Below are 16444 nucleotides of genomic sequence, written 5' to 3' on the forward strand. Positions count from 1 at the left end.
AGAAGCCCATCCCAAGCCATCTTCCAAATAAAATACTTAACCCTCGAGTGACTTGAAGTTTCCAAATTTGATTCCATCCCCGCCAAATAAATAGATGATCCACCAGTATGCTGACAAGACAAATAGGTGTAGATTTGCTTAGAAAGCTTTTGACCAGCCCCGGCATCTCTCCACATGTCCACCATATTTGAAATGGAGATACACCTAACCTGGGGCAACATCCTCTCCAAAAACCTGCTGAAGTATAGGTAAGCTCCGAGTATTCTCTTTTATCTAGTGTGAAACAAGAACATCAGAAAGATCATAATATTAGCTAAAGTGGTATTTGCTTTAAGAGGATTCAATATGCCGTGGTACCTTGTTAGTCTTACCAAAATTCCCGACCATGCAGTCTTTCCAAACATTGCATTATCTTTTCAAGTTGCGGCTGAGATTGATGCAATCAACAGTGAAACACTAACTAAAGCTCTACACTTTCAGAAACAGCAGCAGAGATTGATAGAAACAAGGAGACACATTCAATGGACTATAGTCACTACAGTGGCATAAATTTTCCTGGGCCTCTTCTTTCCTTTATCATCCTGATGTTGCAGTATTTATTTTCATAATTAATCCATTGTAAGAATCTGATCAAAAATTGCTCATTCCTGCATTCCATTTAGGTTTCTTCCCCTACTTTATCAAATTTTTGCTGAGCTACAGATTTGTTCACTGCTTATTTGCTTGTTTAACTATGACCAAGTCCAGTATGTGTGTTGTGTATTATGTTTTTATATCCCTAGTTGCACTTCATTTTAATCTACAAGAACAGTTTCTTTTCTCAAGTATATGTCTCTTTTATACACAAATCAAATTAAAGGCTTTTAAGTTTTGACAACAGCTATTCCATGGGTACCATGTTTTTTACTTGCTGACATAATGCTTTTGTCTTTAGAATGGAATGCATTCCCTGTGTCCAGCATTATGGTCAAAACATAGAAGATGGTTGCTGATGTCAATGGTCTGTCTCAACCCTCTTGCTTGCGTAAGTCTACATAAATTTCCCCCCAATCTATTTTTGTTTATAATCTGTATCATGATTCTCCTCCTAGGGATATGAATAAAATTTCATAAATGAATTGTTTTTCTATCTGGCCAAAAAAAAAAAAAAGGGCAGATGTTTCTTGGATAATTTAATCATTAATTATATTTTCTCCTTGTCTTAAAGCCCTGTCAAATAACTTTGGCAAATGGCTGAGCTGATGATGCTAATGCCTCTTGTTTCTGGGGAGATGATTACTCACACAACCATGCTAAATCAAAAAGTACAATGCAATATGAAGTAGTAAAGTTATTATGCCACATGATATTTGACAGAACATATCTTTTGCTATTCTTTCTATGGACTCGTCATAGTACCTGCACAATTATATTCTATGCATAAGCAATACAAATCATTTCAATGGAGCATTCTAGTTACATCCTGTTTTTTCTGTGTACTTAATTTTTAAATGCTCATTGTCTGAAAAGTGTTGTCGTAGTTTTTTTAGATGCCAGAAGTACCAGACATACTGCCCCTTTCTCTGGGACAGTGTAGTATATGTTCATTAGTTTTTCATATGTCCAGTCTTTGGAGCATCAGTAATAATTTCTTTTGCAAAAGCTGAATTTTACTCTAATCATGAAAGTTCTTGACCTGATGTTTTCCCCCTTCCAGTCATTCATGGACTTGCAATTCCCAAACGGGCAGCTTACTTACGTGGCTGGTGAAGGGTTGACTTCTAGTGCTTTCCTACCTGTATTTGGTGGCTTGCTTCAAGCTCAAGGTCGATATCCAGGAGAAACAAGAATTAGCTTCTCTTGCAAGGTTAGCCACTAGACTTAGGAAGAGTACATGTTGATTCAATGGAGATAGACTTGACAGTGGTGAGACACCATTACCTGGACATGCTGCATAAATGGACAGGAAATTGTTTTATGTTATCATACCTGATTGTTGCCATATCCTAGCTGTTAATTTTGGCAAAGCATGCAATCGAACTAGATATTAACTAGATTCCATGGAATTTCTCAATGGTCTCATGTTATAAAATCAATGTGTGTTTCTGTTGTATTTTCCATGTTTTGGATGATAGTTTCCTTCAACGGCTTTTTTTAAAAAACTGCTGTAGTTTCTTCACTTGTATTATGTCCTTGTTACATCTCTTTATAGTGATACATATACCTGACAACTTTGTTAATATCTTCCTTTTAGAATAAACAAGGAACACGGATTACCCCAATGGTGCAGTTGCCTGACAAGTCTTTTTCACTCGGGGTTGCACAAACCATTGAATGGAAGAGATCTGGTCTCATGGTGCGACCAAGCATCCAATTCAGGTAAATGATAGTTGGTTTCTTTCCTCAAACAATCTCATGTTCTGCTAATTGGAGCATATGATGTAATATTGATGCTTCATTATTTCTTTTTCCTGAATCCCCCATCATTCTGCACCTTGGGATCAGGGTAGTTTGTCTCAGTTGTTTGGAATGAAAAGAAGGAAATGAAGGATTTTTGTTGAGCTTGCTTTTAGATATGCTCTGGGAGGATAAAAATGTGCTTCCAATTTGGTTGGGTTTATTACACACTAAGGACCCACATTTTATGTCCGGTCAAATGTACAAGTTTGATGCATTTAAAGTAGCTTATCAATTTGATGATGCTACCTTTTGTCGAGATGCTGATCCATTTTGCTGGTTCCAGAAAATAATTTCTCGGTCAGTATCTGTAACTGTAATTTCAATGCTAAAATTCTCTTTTGTTTTTATGATACGCTTATTGACCAAAAAAAAAGATATTGCTCTATCCATGATCTTCTTGTGCTGAGTTATGCCTTAGCAACGCCTTATCAATGAGTACGTTCTGTAAATGAACTTCAAATTTCTTTCTTTTCTGTATGAGAGAGAGAGAGGGGAAATCTGAGGGCTGGAATGCTGAGGTGGTCAGGGAAGATAGATACTCTGTGAAATTTGCTTTTCACGAAATGCTGAACAAATCTGATAACCTTATTCTGACATGGATTGATCATGGTCCAGAGGTTGAGAGGATGGATTGTTTGCTGACATTTTATATCACTATAATTTGCTGTTGGAAAACTGAGGCAGTTAATGGTAAAATATACACGTAGGTCCTGGTTTACAAAAGTCATGTGGCTAACTCTCTATTTGATTGGTTGCTAATTTTGCTACCCTGACTTCCACCTGTTGAAGCTTGTTTTCTTTTCTTTCCCCTTTTCAATTAGCATATGCCCCACTTTTGGCGGAAGCAATCCTGGGATTCGTGCAGAGCTCGTCCATTCAATCAAGGAGGAACTCAATCTGATTTATGGATGTTCTTGCACGGTGCATCCTTCTGCTTTTGCCTCCTTATCAGTAAGTTAATTGTTCCTGGACTGGCAGCATGGTGCTGTCCTTCTTGAACTCTTTGTATTATAATACAGTTCTTTTTTCAATCATGGTTGGAAAATGTTTCATATTTGTAGATACTTACACATGTCTTTGTGTGGCAGCTGGGGAGATCCAAGTGGAATGGGCATGTAGGCAGCTCAGGAATAGTTGTCAGAGTGGAAACGCCTCTCAGCAATATTGGCACGCCATCTTTGTCGGTTCAGTTAAACAGTGGGCTCGAGTTTTGACTCTTCACACAAAATATAGATATACAAGGGTACATATCATCAGGCATTGACATCCATATATGTGAATATACTGCTGTACCCAAATGTTTGATCGGGAAATCAAATCCTTTTTTTCTTCTTGCCACCTAATCACTTCGCTGAGAAATTTACCTGTTGAAGATTCCAAAGTGTTCAGACGTCTCTTCCAGGTCAATTTGGTTATTCCTGACTGATGAGTCCTACAGTTTGAAGGTCGAAGACATCCAAACTAAGCTCAGAGGAAAGTTCAAATGCATAGTCAACAGGAAAATAATGTTTGCAATTGGAACTTGGAGAACTCAGAATGTAACAGAGCATTAATATTTCCTGGTATGGAATACTCGGTTTGGTCACAATATTGTTTTTCCTTTTTCAATTTTTGTATCAGTTCCCTCTGTCAATCCACAATTCTATGATGGATTATTCTTCCAAACACATTATTTCTAGCATATAGCAGAAGAAAAGTGGGAAGGATTGACACTTAAATTATTTGTAACTACAAGGCAGCAGATTCAAGCTCAAGCAATTTTGTTTCCCTGGAAACTGATAAACACAACTCAGCTGATGATGTTTAGATTTGACCGACTTGATTCTTGTGTGATAAACTATTTGTTGGTTTGTATAAGGTAGAAATCATGGTTAATTTACTGAAGATATCACTTTAGCAGGGAACTATCCGCTCCTGAATATCTGTTTCTGGTTCAATGGTTTTTGGAGGATCTGAATATGACCAGGGCAGGCATGTTTTCGACAGAGTTAATTGTTTGATGGTGCCAACGGGTTATTTGGCGGTGAAGTTTGTTTCTATGTTTCAAGAACTACATATGGACCAGATCTCAACCCAGTTACAAAGTGATCAAGGATCCTGCGCCCATAGGTGGGTTGAAAGGTCCTCGCACTATCATGTCTTTGATTTCTACTGTATGCTAATCGTAGTGCGTGGGGTTATTGACCTAAATACATGATCACAGACTGAAACATTTCCACTGCTGCGTATTTTCGTATTTCCGTGCAAGGTTTAGTCATGTTAGATGCATCGAAAGAGGGTAAAAAGTATATAGCCCTAGTGAGAGGCATGACTCGCTAACCCTTTTGACACTACCAGTACAAGAAGAAGGAAAAAATGCATGAAACCTCCACAAAAGAGCCTCAAAAGGAGTTGAGCTTCTGCTTTTAACCTTTACAGTGCTTTGTTTTTTTACATTTAATTTTCGGACAGCTAACACTCTATTTACTCCCTTGTGCATACATAAATTTGCAGAAATAGCGGTCAACTAGTAAAATTAATGCAGCAGACTCCGCTAAATTGAAAGTAGTCATCAAATGGATGCCAGAATGAATTAAGTGGACAGTTATTTAGGGAATTGAAACTAATTTTCCCCTGAGAATAAATCTTTGAGGAACTTAAGGAAAGCCTTGTAGATTTATTGTAAACATAAAATAAGATTCATTTTTCGTCTACACAACGCGATCTCATCAAAATGGTTTCATTTCCTTCCACTTTAATCATTCTTTGCGTTTTCCGCTATCTCGTCCGCGCCCAATTCATTATTTTCTGCCGCACCCACCGCTGGTCCGTGGCAAATCTCACTTCCCGGAGACGCAATTACCTTCAAAATCCCCGGCGACGCAGTTACCTACAAAATCCATCGAACCTTGCATCCTAACAGATGATCAATTGAGTTCTGATCCTCTTGCTGGTTCTGTCCATACCAAAGATTTTTAAAATATACACAATAATAGCTTATTGATTTATTTCTACGAAAATAATATGAAAAACATATTTTTTAAGAATACCTTACTAGTTCAGTATTGATGTAGGTAAGAGAACACAGAGTAGCAGTGATGTAGCTAACAGAGAGAGAGAGACATTTTAAATACAGTAGAAATAGATGAAAAGACTGGTGCACGTCTACATGATTTATTCTCAATTTAAGATTTATCTTACTACTTCAGTGGTGATATAGGTAAGAGAACACAGAGTAGCAGTGATGTAGCTAAGAGAACACACACACACACAGATTTTAAATACAGTAGAAATAGATGAAAAGACTGGTGCATGTCTACATGATCTATTCTCAAAACTGACAACGAAATGTCCTACTTCGTATGCACATCTGTTTGCTCATATCGGGAAGAAGACTGGCTGAAATTTTTATCAGAACATTCGAACTAAGAAATGGAGATATCGCTCAATCCCCGACTTTCGGCCATAAGTTACTTTATATCATCTGAAAGAAGCTTGCCTGTTGAGGAATGGGAAGGGCTTCCTTTACTACTTTGGGCAGATATCGAGGTATCAATCCATGGTCCATCCCCTGAAATGCTCTGTGACTGGCTGTCATTGGACATTTTCTCAAAGGACCTGAACCTGATATCCTCAGATTTGGAGATTGAGTGCTTCACTTCAGGGACTCTTACTGGCGTTTTCCCATCCAGCATGCTCACCACGGTGGACATTGTGGGCCTGAGAGTGGGAGATGGGTTGGTGCATAAAAGAGCAAGATTCAGCATCTGTAATGCCTCTTCCTTGGGGTAGTTTGAGCCAAGGTTTGGGTCGACCAGTTCGAGCAGACTTCCCTGCTCTTGTAAAACGTAGGCCTGCAGACCATGTGGAGGACGAGTAATCAATATCATCACCAGATGCAGATGTAATAATGGAAATCAGAGTACGAAATAGATGATTTAAGAAGGAAAACTCATGTAAATCAAGCTTCATTATAATAAATCTAATTTTTGTTTAATTATTTTTTCTTGAAGATTAGCAAAGTTATGTGAGTATAAAACTGGCTCTAGCAAGAAAATCCTGGCAAATGATATGCTGCATGCTTGTTCGAGACACAAGGGAACTGTGTATGTGCATGTTTTATAAGCACGCATTTAGTATGCACACGTACGTAGACATGAGGCACACATGTAAACAAATAAATGCACGCATAGATTTAGTTACACACTTGCATACATATGTACACATATGTTCATACATGCATTTATGTATGTACATTCATGCGGACATATGCATAAGTGTTTGCCACCTTTTAGTTGGTTACTATAACAGACATTGCCATATTGGTATAAGGCTTCACTCAATGAGATGAGATCCATGCATTCTTTACCCAATCAAGAAGATAAACAAAGTCCTCTTTAGGTCTATAATTAGTGTTGCTCATTCCACTGACAAGCTCCAATGCGACAACTCCAAAGCTGTAGACATCAGCTTTATCTGTCAGGTAACCCCTCATTGCATATTCGGGAGCCATATATCCTCTGCACAAGCAAGTATCATTTTCATAAATATACAAAGCAGTAAATATGTGCTAAAACCAGCAAAAGGATATGAAGTTCCAGGGATGAATGTGTAAGATATTGTTATCAAGATGATCTTCCAGTAATAAACTATCAGAGGATTTCCTCATGTATTGTTTAAGAGATATCATCAGGAAAAGTTAGTTGGGAAAAAAAAAAAATTATCTCACTAGATGGACAAGAAGATTAGCCTGGAACATTGTTAGCATGCATGGTAAAAACACAAAATTAATATTCTGCATGTTGGATAAGAGAATTGGTACTATTTTTTTTTTTTTTTGGCATTTCATATATTTCAGTTATTAACTGCTGTATAAATATACTAACATTACAAGTTCACACACTCTTCTTTCTGAATTTTATAGCATCTTAGATTATTTGCAACATTCTAATTTAGTATGTTGTTCTAGAATCTTGATAGGCTTCCTCATATTTCATCGCATGGTCGAAAAATTTGAGCAAAACATATCTAAAGAAAAATTTTACTTCATCAAAGCAATAATTTCTACTTACACAGTTCCAGCTATCCTGGTGCTGATGTGGGTGTTCTCTTCTTCATCAAGTCTAGCCAAACCAAAGTCAGATATTTTTGCATTGAGGTCTTTGTCAAGCAGAATATTTGTAGCCTTGATGTCTCGGTGAACAATCTTTATCCTTGACTCCTCATGCAGGAATGCCAAACCTCTTGCTATTCCTAGACAGATCTTACGCCTTGTTCGCCAGTCCAATTTCAGCCGATATTCTTGAGGACCTGTAAACAACACGTTTTCATGCTTTAAGGAATAAACACTTGTTCAGAACAAAGAGAAATAGAGGATGAAGAATGTCATCAAGTGCATAATTTTGAAAAGACATTTAGCACAAAGAAATACTGACCAAATAGAGCACGAGCAAGACTATTATTTTCCATGTATTCATATACTAGCAATAATTGATTTCCTTCAATACAACACCCATAAAGCTTAACAAGATTTGGGTGCTGCAAGGCAGATATCATGCCTATCTCATTAATGAATTCACGGTTCCCTTGCTTAGACTTGGAAGAAAGCTGCTTCACAGCAATTTCAGAACCATCTGGCAGCACCCCCTGCCACATGCAAATTGTACAAGGATCAAAGATCTACCTAAGGATAGATTTAGGACTTTATACATAGAAATATTACTGAAACTCAGAAAAAAATATAACCAGTTGAACCAAGAGCAAAAAATAAAAAGCTTGTTAAAAAAATGCTTTAGTCTGTACCCTGTAAACTGAACCGAAGCCACCTTCACCTATCTTGTTTCCAGGATCAAAATTTTTGGTTGCTGTTTTAATCTGTTTTATGGTGAAATAACCGGTCTGCAACTCTAATCCTCGGAGTTCTGCATTCATACATGTTGTAATTTTGAAATTATTATATAATGCATGAACAAATAATGAATGACCTTCTAAAACATTTCATGAAAAGTCATGAAAAAACAGACAAAATTTACAATATTAACATGAAATATATTTTTACATGAAATTTGGGGCAAACATATTCATCAGCCCTAGCAGAAAATGAGATATCACAATCATATCCATGGTGCACATGTCAATTAATGGTAGTGCAAGTTGGTAATGTCGCAAGGACATTCAGCCAATTGCCCTTGAAATGTTTAAAACTGTTCCTGACTTTTTGGTGCATTCAAGCATTAAAATTTTCAGTATATGATACATGGTATTTTAAAAAAGATAGGTCATCTTTGAAAAAATCGACCTCCATTTTTCCAAAACAGAGTTCAGTGAAACAGTCACTCTTACCACTGTTTGCAGTTTGTTTTCTTCTGAAGCAAAACCATAGTAATGTTATGATCAGCATGATTACAATACAAGAAGCTGCAACAATGCCCAAGATAGCTCCTACAGATAACTTGCTTTCACCTTCACCAGTATCAGGCTTGAAATCTACAAAGTTGACATTCTTAGACATCATCATTATATGAATAAGTTGTCAAGGAAAGAAGAACGAAAACTTACTTGGTGTTACGGAAATGGCTGAAATAAGAGGTCCATATACACCTCTATGTGGAATGGAATTTGTGCCTTTGCCAAGCCACTGAAAGTGAATTTCCAGAGTTCCATCTACAATGGTAGTAAAATTCTTGATTATTCTCTTTCCAGTTCCCTTTGCTTCTTTTGCAATATTAAAGTCTCGCAAAACCTTCTGACCCTGCATAAATTTATAGTTTCTCCATGAAACAAGTATTCTTTTTATGCATTTTTTTATTAACAGCCAATAGATACATCAAAGAGTTCCATGCAAACAGTCGAGCAAAATAAAATGTATGTACATAGGTACACATTTATGTGCACATGAATGTACAAGTCAATGAATGCAAGATTAAAAGCAGTCACTGCCTCCAAAAAACAAAAAAGGGAGACTTAGCTATTTCACACTCTAAATACTAGCAGCAAATTAACATATAATTAAAGCTTACAGAAAAAAAATTAGAAATTAAAATAAAAAAAATCTTAATCTTGGCGTGGTAGGATATGCAACAAAACTGAAGAAATGTAACATTGAAAGTAGTGAATGCCACAGATACTACATGAGACATGTGATGAATTGATGTAAGTTTTGCAATGATAAGAACACTCACCTGAATTGATACATCGAAGAAGCGCTCTCCAACACTAGCATATGTGTGGTCATCTGTGAACATAATTTCAGCAAAATGAAGCGTCACATTATAATCTCCCTTTTGTAAGCAGAGACCATAATATTTAAGGGACAGAGGGTTAAGTCGGGCAGTCATGTACAACTTTGGATTTGTCATGTTCAACATTGATGCGTTTCTAGTAACATATTCTCCCTTGTCATTTCCTACAAAGTCTCCCGTACTGCTGTAAGCCCATTTTCCACTATCAGACTCAAAGTATCTTGATGGACCTAGCGGAGAGCTATCATCTTCATATTCATGGCCATCAACAGTAACCTTACCACCACCACAATTTATAAACAAGTTGTAGTCTGCCAGATATAGTCAATGACTCAATCATCAATATGATTCTTTTAAAGTATAAATAGCATATCCTCATGATATGAGATGTGAACTTCAAAACAGCCACAAAGTGGAAACTCTTTTCAAATTACTTACTTTTAGCTTTTCCAGAACAAGGGAGGTTCCTCCTTAAACATGATGCTATCCTAATAAGACAATTAAAAAAATGATATTCAGCAAACTTTCAAGCTAAAATTGAATTGATAAGAATTGGCGATAATTTAAGAAAGAAACAACAAAGCTATAGAAGCTTACGAGTTACCATTTGTTGATGAAAAACTAGAAACCAGGTTCCTGCAAGTTGGAAAACAATAATAATAAAAGCAAACAAATCATCAACAGAAACTAATAGATCATCATCATCATCATCATCATCATCATCATCACAACACACACACACACACACACACAGAGACTATCAAATGTGAAAATTCTTACACATTCACTTGCCGACAATTAGCCGGCGCAGATCCTGTAAAAGAGTTGTAAGAAACATCCCTGCAATATTGAAAGTCTTAAAATGGTGGAGCTGAATTTGTGGTGAAAACATAATAGCTTCTCATAACAGCATGACATACAGCTGAAGAAGTTTTACGTATACAAACATACAAGTTTCTTTGGCTGCTCAAGATCCAACCAGGTATTGCTCCATCTAGCTTGTTATTAGTAAGGTACCTATAAGAGACACAATATTGAGAACATAAAAAATAAGGGGTAGGAAAACTTAGCACATAAAGCAATAATTGATAGTGAGAACATGTATGTGCATCTAGTTTGCTCACATATAATCTATTGACTTTGCTAATCCATCAAAGCTTCCTGGAATTGGACCTGTCAAGTTGTTAAAGCTTAAATCTCTGCAAGAGAATACAAGTATAATCAATAAGTAGGAGAACTTTGCTTTCGTGCTAAGTACTTGTATGGTCACTTTCTCTTTTAGGTAATCTACTTATATGGTTAATTTCTAAGTAAAAGATTGTGCGAATGGGAAAAAAAAAAAAAAGGAAATCTATCATGAGCATTTAATGAAGCAAAAAAGCCATCACCAGAGTCCTCTGAACCAACTTACAAGACTTTAAGCTTGGACATATCTCCAATAAAATCGGGAAGTTGACCAGAAATTGACAGGTTTCTCAATACCCTGCATCATACCACCAACCAACATGCGCTCAGTAAGGAAGCAGACTGCACTGATGGATGGACGGGTGTACGGATGTGTGACACATTTCATTTCTTCGAAACTTACAATTCCTTCATGTTTTTCATGTTTTGCAGTGGAGGGAACTTCCCATCTCCTCCTTTCAGGTCAGACACCCTCCTGCAATCACAGCCAAGCTAATTAATTCACACTGGAAACCTCAACTAATAGATACAAATAACCAAACAAGTAACATAGGTCTTACAGCTCAGTTATAGATTTTAGTCTGCCAAACGTGGAAGGGAATGGCCCCTCCATTGATGTTCCTTGCATGTCTCTGTGAAACAAAATGTTTGAAGGTTCAAATTTTTTTTGAGGTTGAAAGGAGGCTGAGAGAACCAGCCACCTGTGTTTATTCAAAGGTTCAAATCACTGATTCACGGTGTTTAGACTGCAAGCTTAGCAAGCAGGCACAAGTAGTAGTATTGTGGTAGTACTCACAGCCGTTGGAGATTCGTCCAATTCCCAATGAAGCTAGGTATTTTCCCTGTGATTGGGTTTCCATCGATCCTACTGTGAATAGGATCCAAAAAAGTTCCAGGCATCTATATCAATTTGTGTTTCTGAGTAACATTAAAAAAAAAAAAAACCCGTGCGTAACGGTCATCTATTGACAAAATGGTAATTATAGCCGTTACAGTAAGTATGAATGGAAACATCAGTGCTGTTTTCATAGTTAACATACAAATCCTCCAGGTTCTTGAGATTGCCAAGCGAGTCCGGCAAGTCCCCACCAAAGTTATTAGCAGAAAGAAACCTGCAGAGGAATAACAGAAGAATGATTATAAATAAATAGTAGATTGAATTTTACTAAAGAAAAAATTGTATATATTAATTTTTTAAGACTGTTGGCAGATGAGAAAGAGGGTCTTACAAGCGACTTAAGTTGACCAGGTTACCAAGGGCTGCAGGGATTGGACCTTGCAACTGGTTATCTTCCAAAGTCCTATGTCACAACAAAAATTATACAAGATTTTTTCAGATAAAAAGATGGTAAGAAGGAAGGAGGAAATTGAGATAGATGGAGGAAAGTACAGGTTTTGGAGGGTACTGATGCTTCCAAACTCCTCAGGGATGCTCCCAGAGACCCTGTTCCCCAAAATAGACCTGAAAACAAATTTATTTTCAGTTATTCCACTGATTTTTTATATTTTTCACTTGCTTTGAGAAGGCCATCTTTAGGAGGAAAAAGAGAGGAGAGAGACAGTACAACTGTGAGCGGAAGAGAAGCCCAGGCTCCGGGAAGGGATCCATTGAGATAGTTCCTTGAAAGATCTCTGTTACATAAGCAAAATGACAGCATAAATGTCACAATGTTACATGTTCCAATTATACTACTATGGTGAGACTTACAATACGCTCAAGAAAGTCAGATTAGCAAACTCCTCCGGCAGATATCCTGTGAGGTTCTGACGCTTGAGAAGGCTGCAGTCCAAAATAATATAAGCTTGTCAGCAACAAAATAGAGTTATAATGACTAGAGAGAGAGAGAGAGAGAGAAAGATGACATGATCAATAAGTTGGGATGTGTGCAATAAGACATACATGCTAGTTACGTGACAGACACCAGGGGTGGCATTGCACTCGCAAGTGAGGTTGCTGGCAACGTCTTTGCTGCTTGTAGGATCCAGCCACGATGCGTCCCTGCTGCAGGGGTCCACCGAGAAGTCCCAATGCTTTCTCAGCTTGGAGGCGATCACCTTCAACGCTTGAACTGCGATCCACAGTCACACCATTTCATGCATCATCCCTCTTTATTTTAGCATTTTTCACAGAGGAATCAATAATGGCAGAATGCTTAGCAACAAATATGATAATAAAACAATCTGCTGCAGTGCACATGGGCAGGCATCCATGGAGTTGAGCATTTAGTTCATCTGGAAGTCATTATTTTATTCATATCTACTGCACTGGGGCCACCAAGGGCAGCTCAAGTGAAGCTGGCTACAATTCATACGTACTGGGATGTTCATCAAGTTGGTCGATTGGATTAGAGTGCTCTGTCCTATCTCAGAGTATATCGGAGTACATATTATATATACTAATTTCCATAATTTCACACCCCGAAAGTCGGAAAAAAAAAAAAAACATTTCCTTTATTTTGATGATAGGAAAAAAATGTTTCAGCAAAACAAAAGCCTAAAGTAAAAAGTTACTCAGCTCTGTCCAAATTTTGCTATTATTCCTTTGTTTGGTAACTTGTATGTGTTTTGTTGAAGGACTCACATGGGAATTACACAACATATGTGTAACTGTTCTGCAAGTTATGTGTTATTGTAGCAGTATACTAAAGACATGATGTGAATGAAAGAGATATATGTGGAAGGAGGCTAATGGGAATATGCATCATCATCTGATATGCGTTTTTTACTTTTTGGAAAGAAAAAGGAAGCTAATGGGTGAGATGAGCCACGTTAATCAGCTGAAAAAGATATGCATTATTCGTGATGGAGATTTGAGGACCAAAAAAAGAAGATGCATGGTTTGGTCACGTAAGATAGTGACATGAAAATAGATTAGACTCTAGAATGCTCTAATTGGTCAAAAGAGGTGGATCATAATGGAAAATAAAATTTAAAATAATTTCATATGCGATCGAACATTTGGCATTTATTCACCGACAGGCATGTTGACGTGTATGCATCCAAACATAAAACTATAAATACATACATACAAATATGCATACATGTATACCTATGAATTTTTTAATCATAATAGAAAAAATGTCAAATTGTAAGAAATGAAATTATAATTTATATTGTTCCATCAAATTCTTAGCCATGTCCTTTGTTCTAGTCTTTTTCTTTTTAAATATTTATTATGTTTTAATATTCATATTGAGCTCGATTCTTGTAGGATCTTTTCATCCTCCATGTCATTTGATTTCATTGATGCTTGGATAACAAAATAATAGTTGAACAAATACTCTCTTTTACATCTAATTTTTTATATTTTTTTTATCTTCATGTTTCATATTTCATGAAACAGCATTTGGGTGTATTAAGTTATCTGGAAAAAAAAAATATTCATAAAAAAATTACAAAGTTATACCAAAACAACTTGTTAAACATCCTATTTCTACCCAGACCTGATTTCTTTTGGATCGAATATTAAGTGCGAATGTAGAGTTTTCATTTGTCTGAATATGGATTTAGATCTAATAAATACAAACCAAACCGGCTTTATAGTGCGTCGAAGACAAACATACAAATATTTACCAAAATCTTTTATATATAGAGTAGGCCACAAGTTTTCAAGTGCAATGTGCTAATGACATTGACTAAATAAAAATTAAAAGTACAACATAATTTGTCCATGGCATAAGTTTACAGGATTAGTAAGAGTGCAATTCACGGATTAATTGCAACGTGTTATACATCTAATGATCCATTAGCCCTTGATAGTGGAGAGAGCCAGAAAGGGAGGAAGAAGAAAACCAATCAAAGACAAAGGAGATTTATTGGATATTATTATATAATACATCGCTCTGGGGGAATATCCCTTTCTTCTTTGCTCCTCCAAAAAAAAAAAAAAAAAAAAAAAAAAAAAGACAAAGGAGATTTTTGGGGATATTAAGATAAGATCATAAACAGTATTTTTTTTTTTTTTTCTTTTTGACTTTATAGATTTTGGATAGCTAACCACGGAGTCCATACTCGCCTATTATTGCCACAGTGAAAAGCTGTCAACATGGTCCCATTCGTACAGCCGTCCAACATTGACTGGACAGATATTCCATATGGAGATTTAATGTTAAAAGCTACGGCGATCGTTCTTTTTTCCCAGAGGAAAAAGTTGAAAAAAAAAAAAAAATCATAAAAAGGGAAATAAATGAAAAAAAAATTCGTAAGATTATTGGAGTACCCAAGCACTTTCTTTTTTAAAAAAAATTGCTTTTTTTTTTTCTTCAGAAAAGATTGGCAGCCCATCATGAAGTTATAAAAGAGCCTAACGAGGATCACATGAGAGTGAAATAAGAAAAAGAAAAAGAGATTAGAAAAGTAGCTTGTGGGCACTTGTATCTCTAGTTTGGAAGCCTTATAACAACTCGGTAGTGGAAGCAAGAAGCAGAAGACCAACGGAGAAAAAAGATTACTTCTTGTTTGATGTCACTTCTTGTTTCAAGTTAAAAATGATTTTATTAGTGATGAACTTGACAAAGGACTAACTGAAATAAAGAAAAAAAATTCTCCAAAAAAAAAAAGGCCAAAGCTACTCCATTCTGAACTCAAAAAAAAAAAAAAAAAAAGAAGGAAGGAAAGAAAGAGAAAAAAAGTACCTTCTTCTTGGGCCAATTTCTGGGCTCCGCATCTAAGGTCACCAAAGCAGCTCAAAACCAACAGCACCGAGAACAAGATGGTAGGAGAAAACCGACGCAAAGGAGCAGAGAAATGCTTCACCTCTTCGTCTCTTCCCATTGCTCTCATCTAATCCTCTTTGTCACCCTTTTTCCTTCCCTACTTCTCATTCTCTTTTATTTTGTTTCTTTTGGTAGGCCCCATAAAGGCTTCTGAATATATAAACGACAAGAGAAACGAGGCCTGTGGGGAAACCTTATGCACGAAGAAAGAGATTGGAGAAGGAAACAGATAAAGGCCGAAGGACCACCGATGCTTGGAGTAATTTGTTTTTTAATATTTGTTTCATTATTACTCGCATTGGAAGAGAGGCTACATTGGTGTGCCGAAGTGATAGGCTCTGCAAGTGGACTCGTGATTCTGCCGCTGGCACTGCCTTTCCCACTGTTTTCGGGCTGAAAACGGATGGGTAAACTCATATTTATATTCATCTTTTTCAACAAACATGAATACGGATATTGATATTAAATAAATATTATAACTAATATTTATTATCAAGGAATATAAATAAGAACCAGATAGTAAACATAACAATATTTATTATAAATATATTAATCAAATTATGAGCGAAAATTCAATGACTAAAACTAGTAGTAATAATATGATCATAAAAAAAAAAAGATTCAATAAAAAATATGACTTTAACAAACATTAATTGAAGCAAAAATCAATAATTAAAATTAAAAAATTTTAAAAGTTAGAATTCAGTAATAAAAACTGATCATAAAAGATATATTCCATAAAAATTATAATTTTTGTAAATATTTATCAAAAATAAAAAATAAAATTTTATTGAAAACAAAAATTTAAAAATAAAAATTATGATGATGTATCCATAGAGATATATTTAATTAAAAAAAATTATAATTTTAATAAATAGTTATTAC

The 16444-nt window shown here is 36.0% G+C and overlaps 1 protein-coding gene and 1 pseudogene across 1 annotated transcript; one reads left to right on the forward strand and one right to left on the reverse strand.

Moving 5' to 3' along the window:
- Nucleotides 1-4227, forward strand: part of LOC105047472 (uncharacterized) — a 9267-nt pseudogene extending 5040 nt beyond the window's left edge.
- A 1333-nt stretch (nt 4228-5560) lies between these two features.
- LOC140858429 (probable LRR receptor-like serine/threonine-protein kinase At1g07650) lies at nt 5561-15671 on the reverse strand. Its single transcript, XM_073259031.1, has 24 exons — nt 15479-15671; nt 12745-12913; nt 12553-12624; nt 12405-12476; nt 12235-12306; nt 12074-12145; nt 11885-11956; nt 11641-11712; nt 11405-11476; nt 11248-11319; nt 11071-11142; nt 10784-10858; nt 10611-10676; nt 10440-10499; nt 10257-10295; nt 10098-10147; nt 9600-9970; nt 8977-9169; nt 8761-8904; nt 8221-8339; nt 7854-8064; nt 7491-7728; nt 6788-6938; nt 5561-6272 (listed from the first exon to the last, which is right to left on the reverse strand). The coding sequence occupies exons 1-24, from the start codon at nt 15624-15626 to the stop codon at nt 5889-5891; spliced, it is 3066 nt and encodes a 1021-aa protein (XP_073115132.1). The 5' UTR covers nt 15627-15671; the 3' UTR covers nt 5561-5888.
- Between the last annotated feature and the right edge of the window lie 773 nt (nt 15672-16444).

Source organism: Elaeis guineensis, chromosome 6 (assembly GCF_000442705.2).
Source record: "Elaeis guineensis isolate ETL-2024a chromosome 6, EG11, whole genome shotgun sequence".
NCBI classification, from domain to species: Eukaryota; Viridiplantae; Streptophyta; class Magnoliopsida; order Arecales; family Arecaceae; genus Elaeis; species Elaeis guineensis.

Bases quoted from the DNA above. Each gene is read 5' to 3' on its own strand.
- LOC140858429 (XM_073259031.1), bottom strand. From the start codon at position 15,626: ATGAGAGCAATGGGAAGAGACGAAGAGGTGAAGCATTTCTCTGCTCCT. The intron at 11,477-11,640 runs GTGAGTACTACC...TTTGTTTCACAG, and splicing joins TGGACGAATCTCCAACGGCT to AGACATGCAAGGAACATCAA. The intron at 8,065-8,220 runs GTACAGACTAAA...TGCATGTGGCAG, and splicing joins GCTTCGGTTCAGTTTACAGG to GGGGTGCTGCCAGATGGTTC.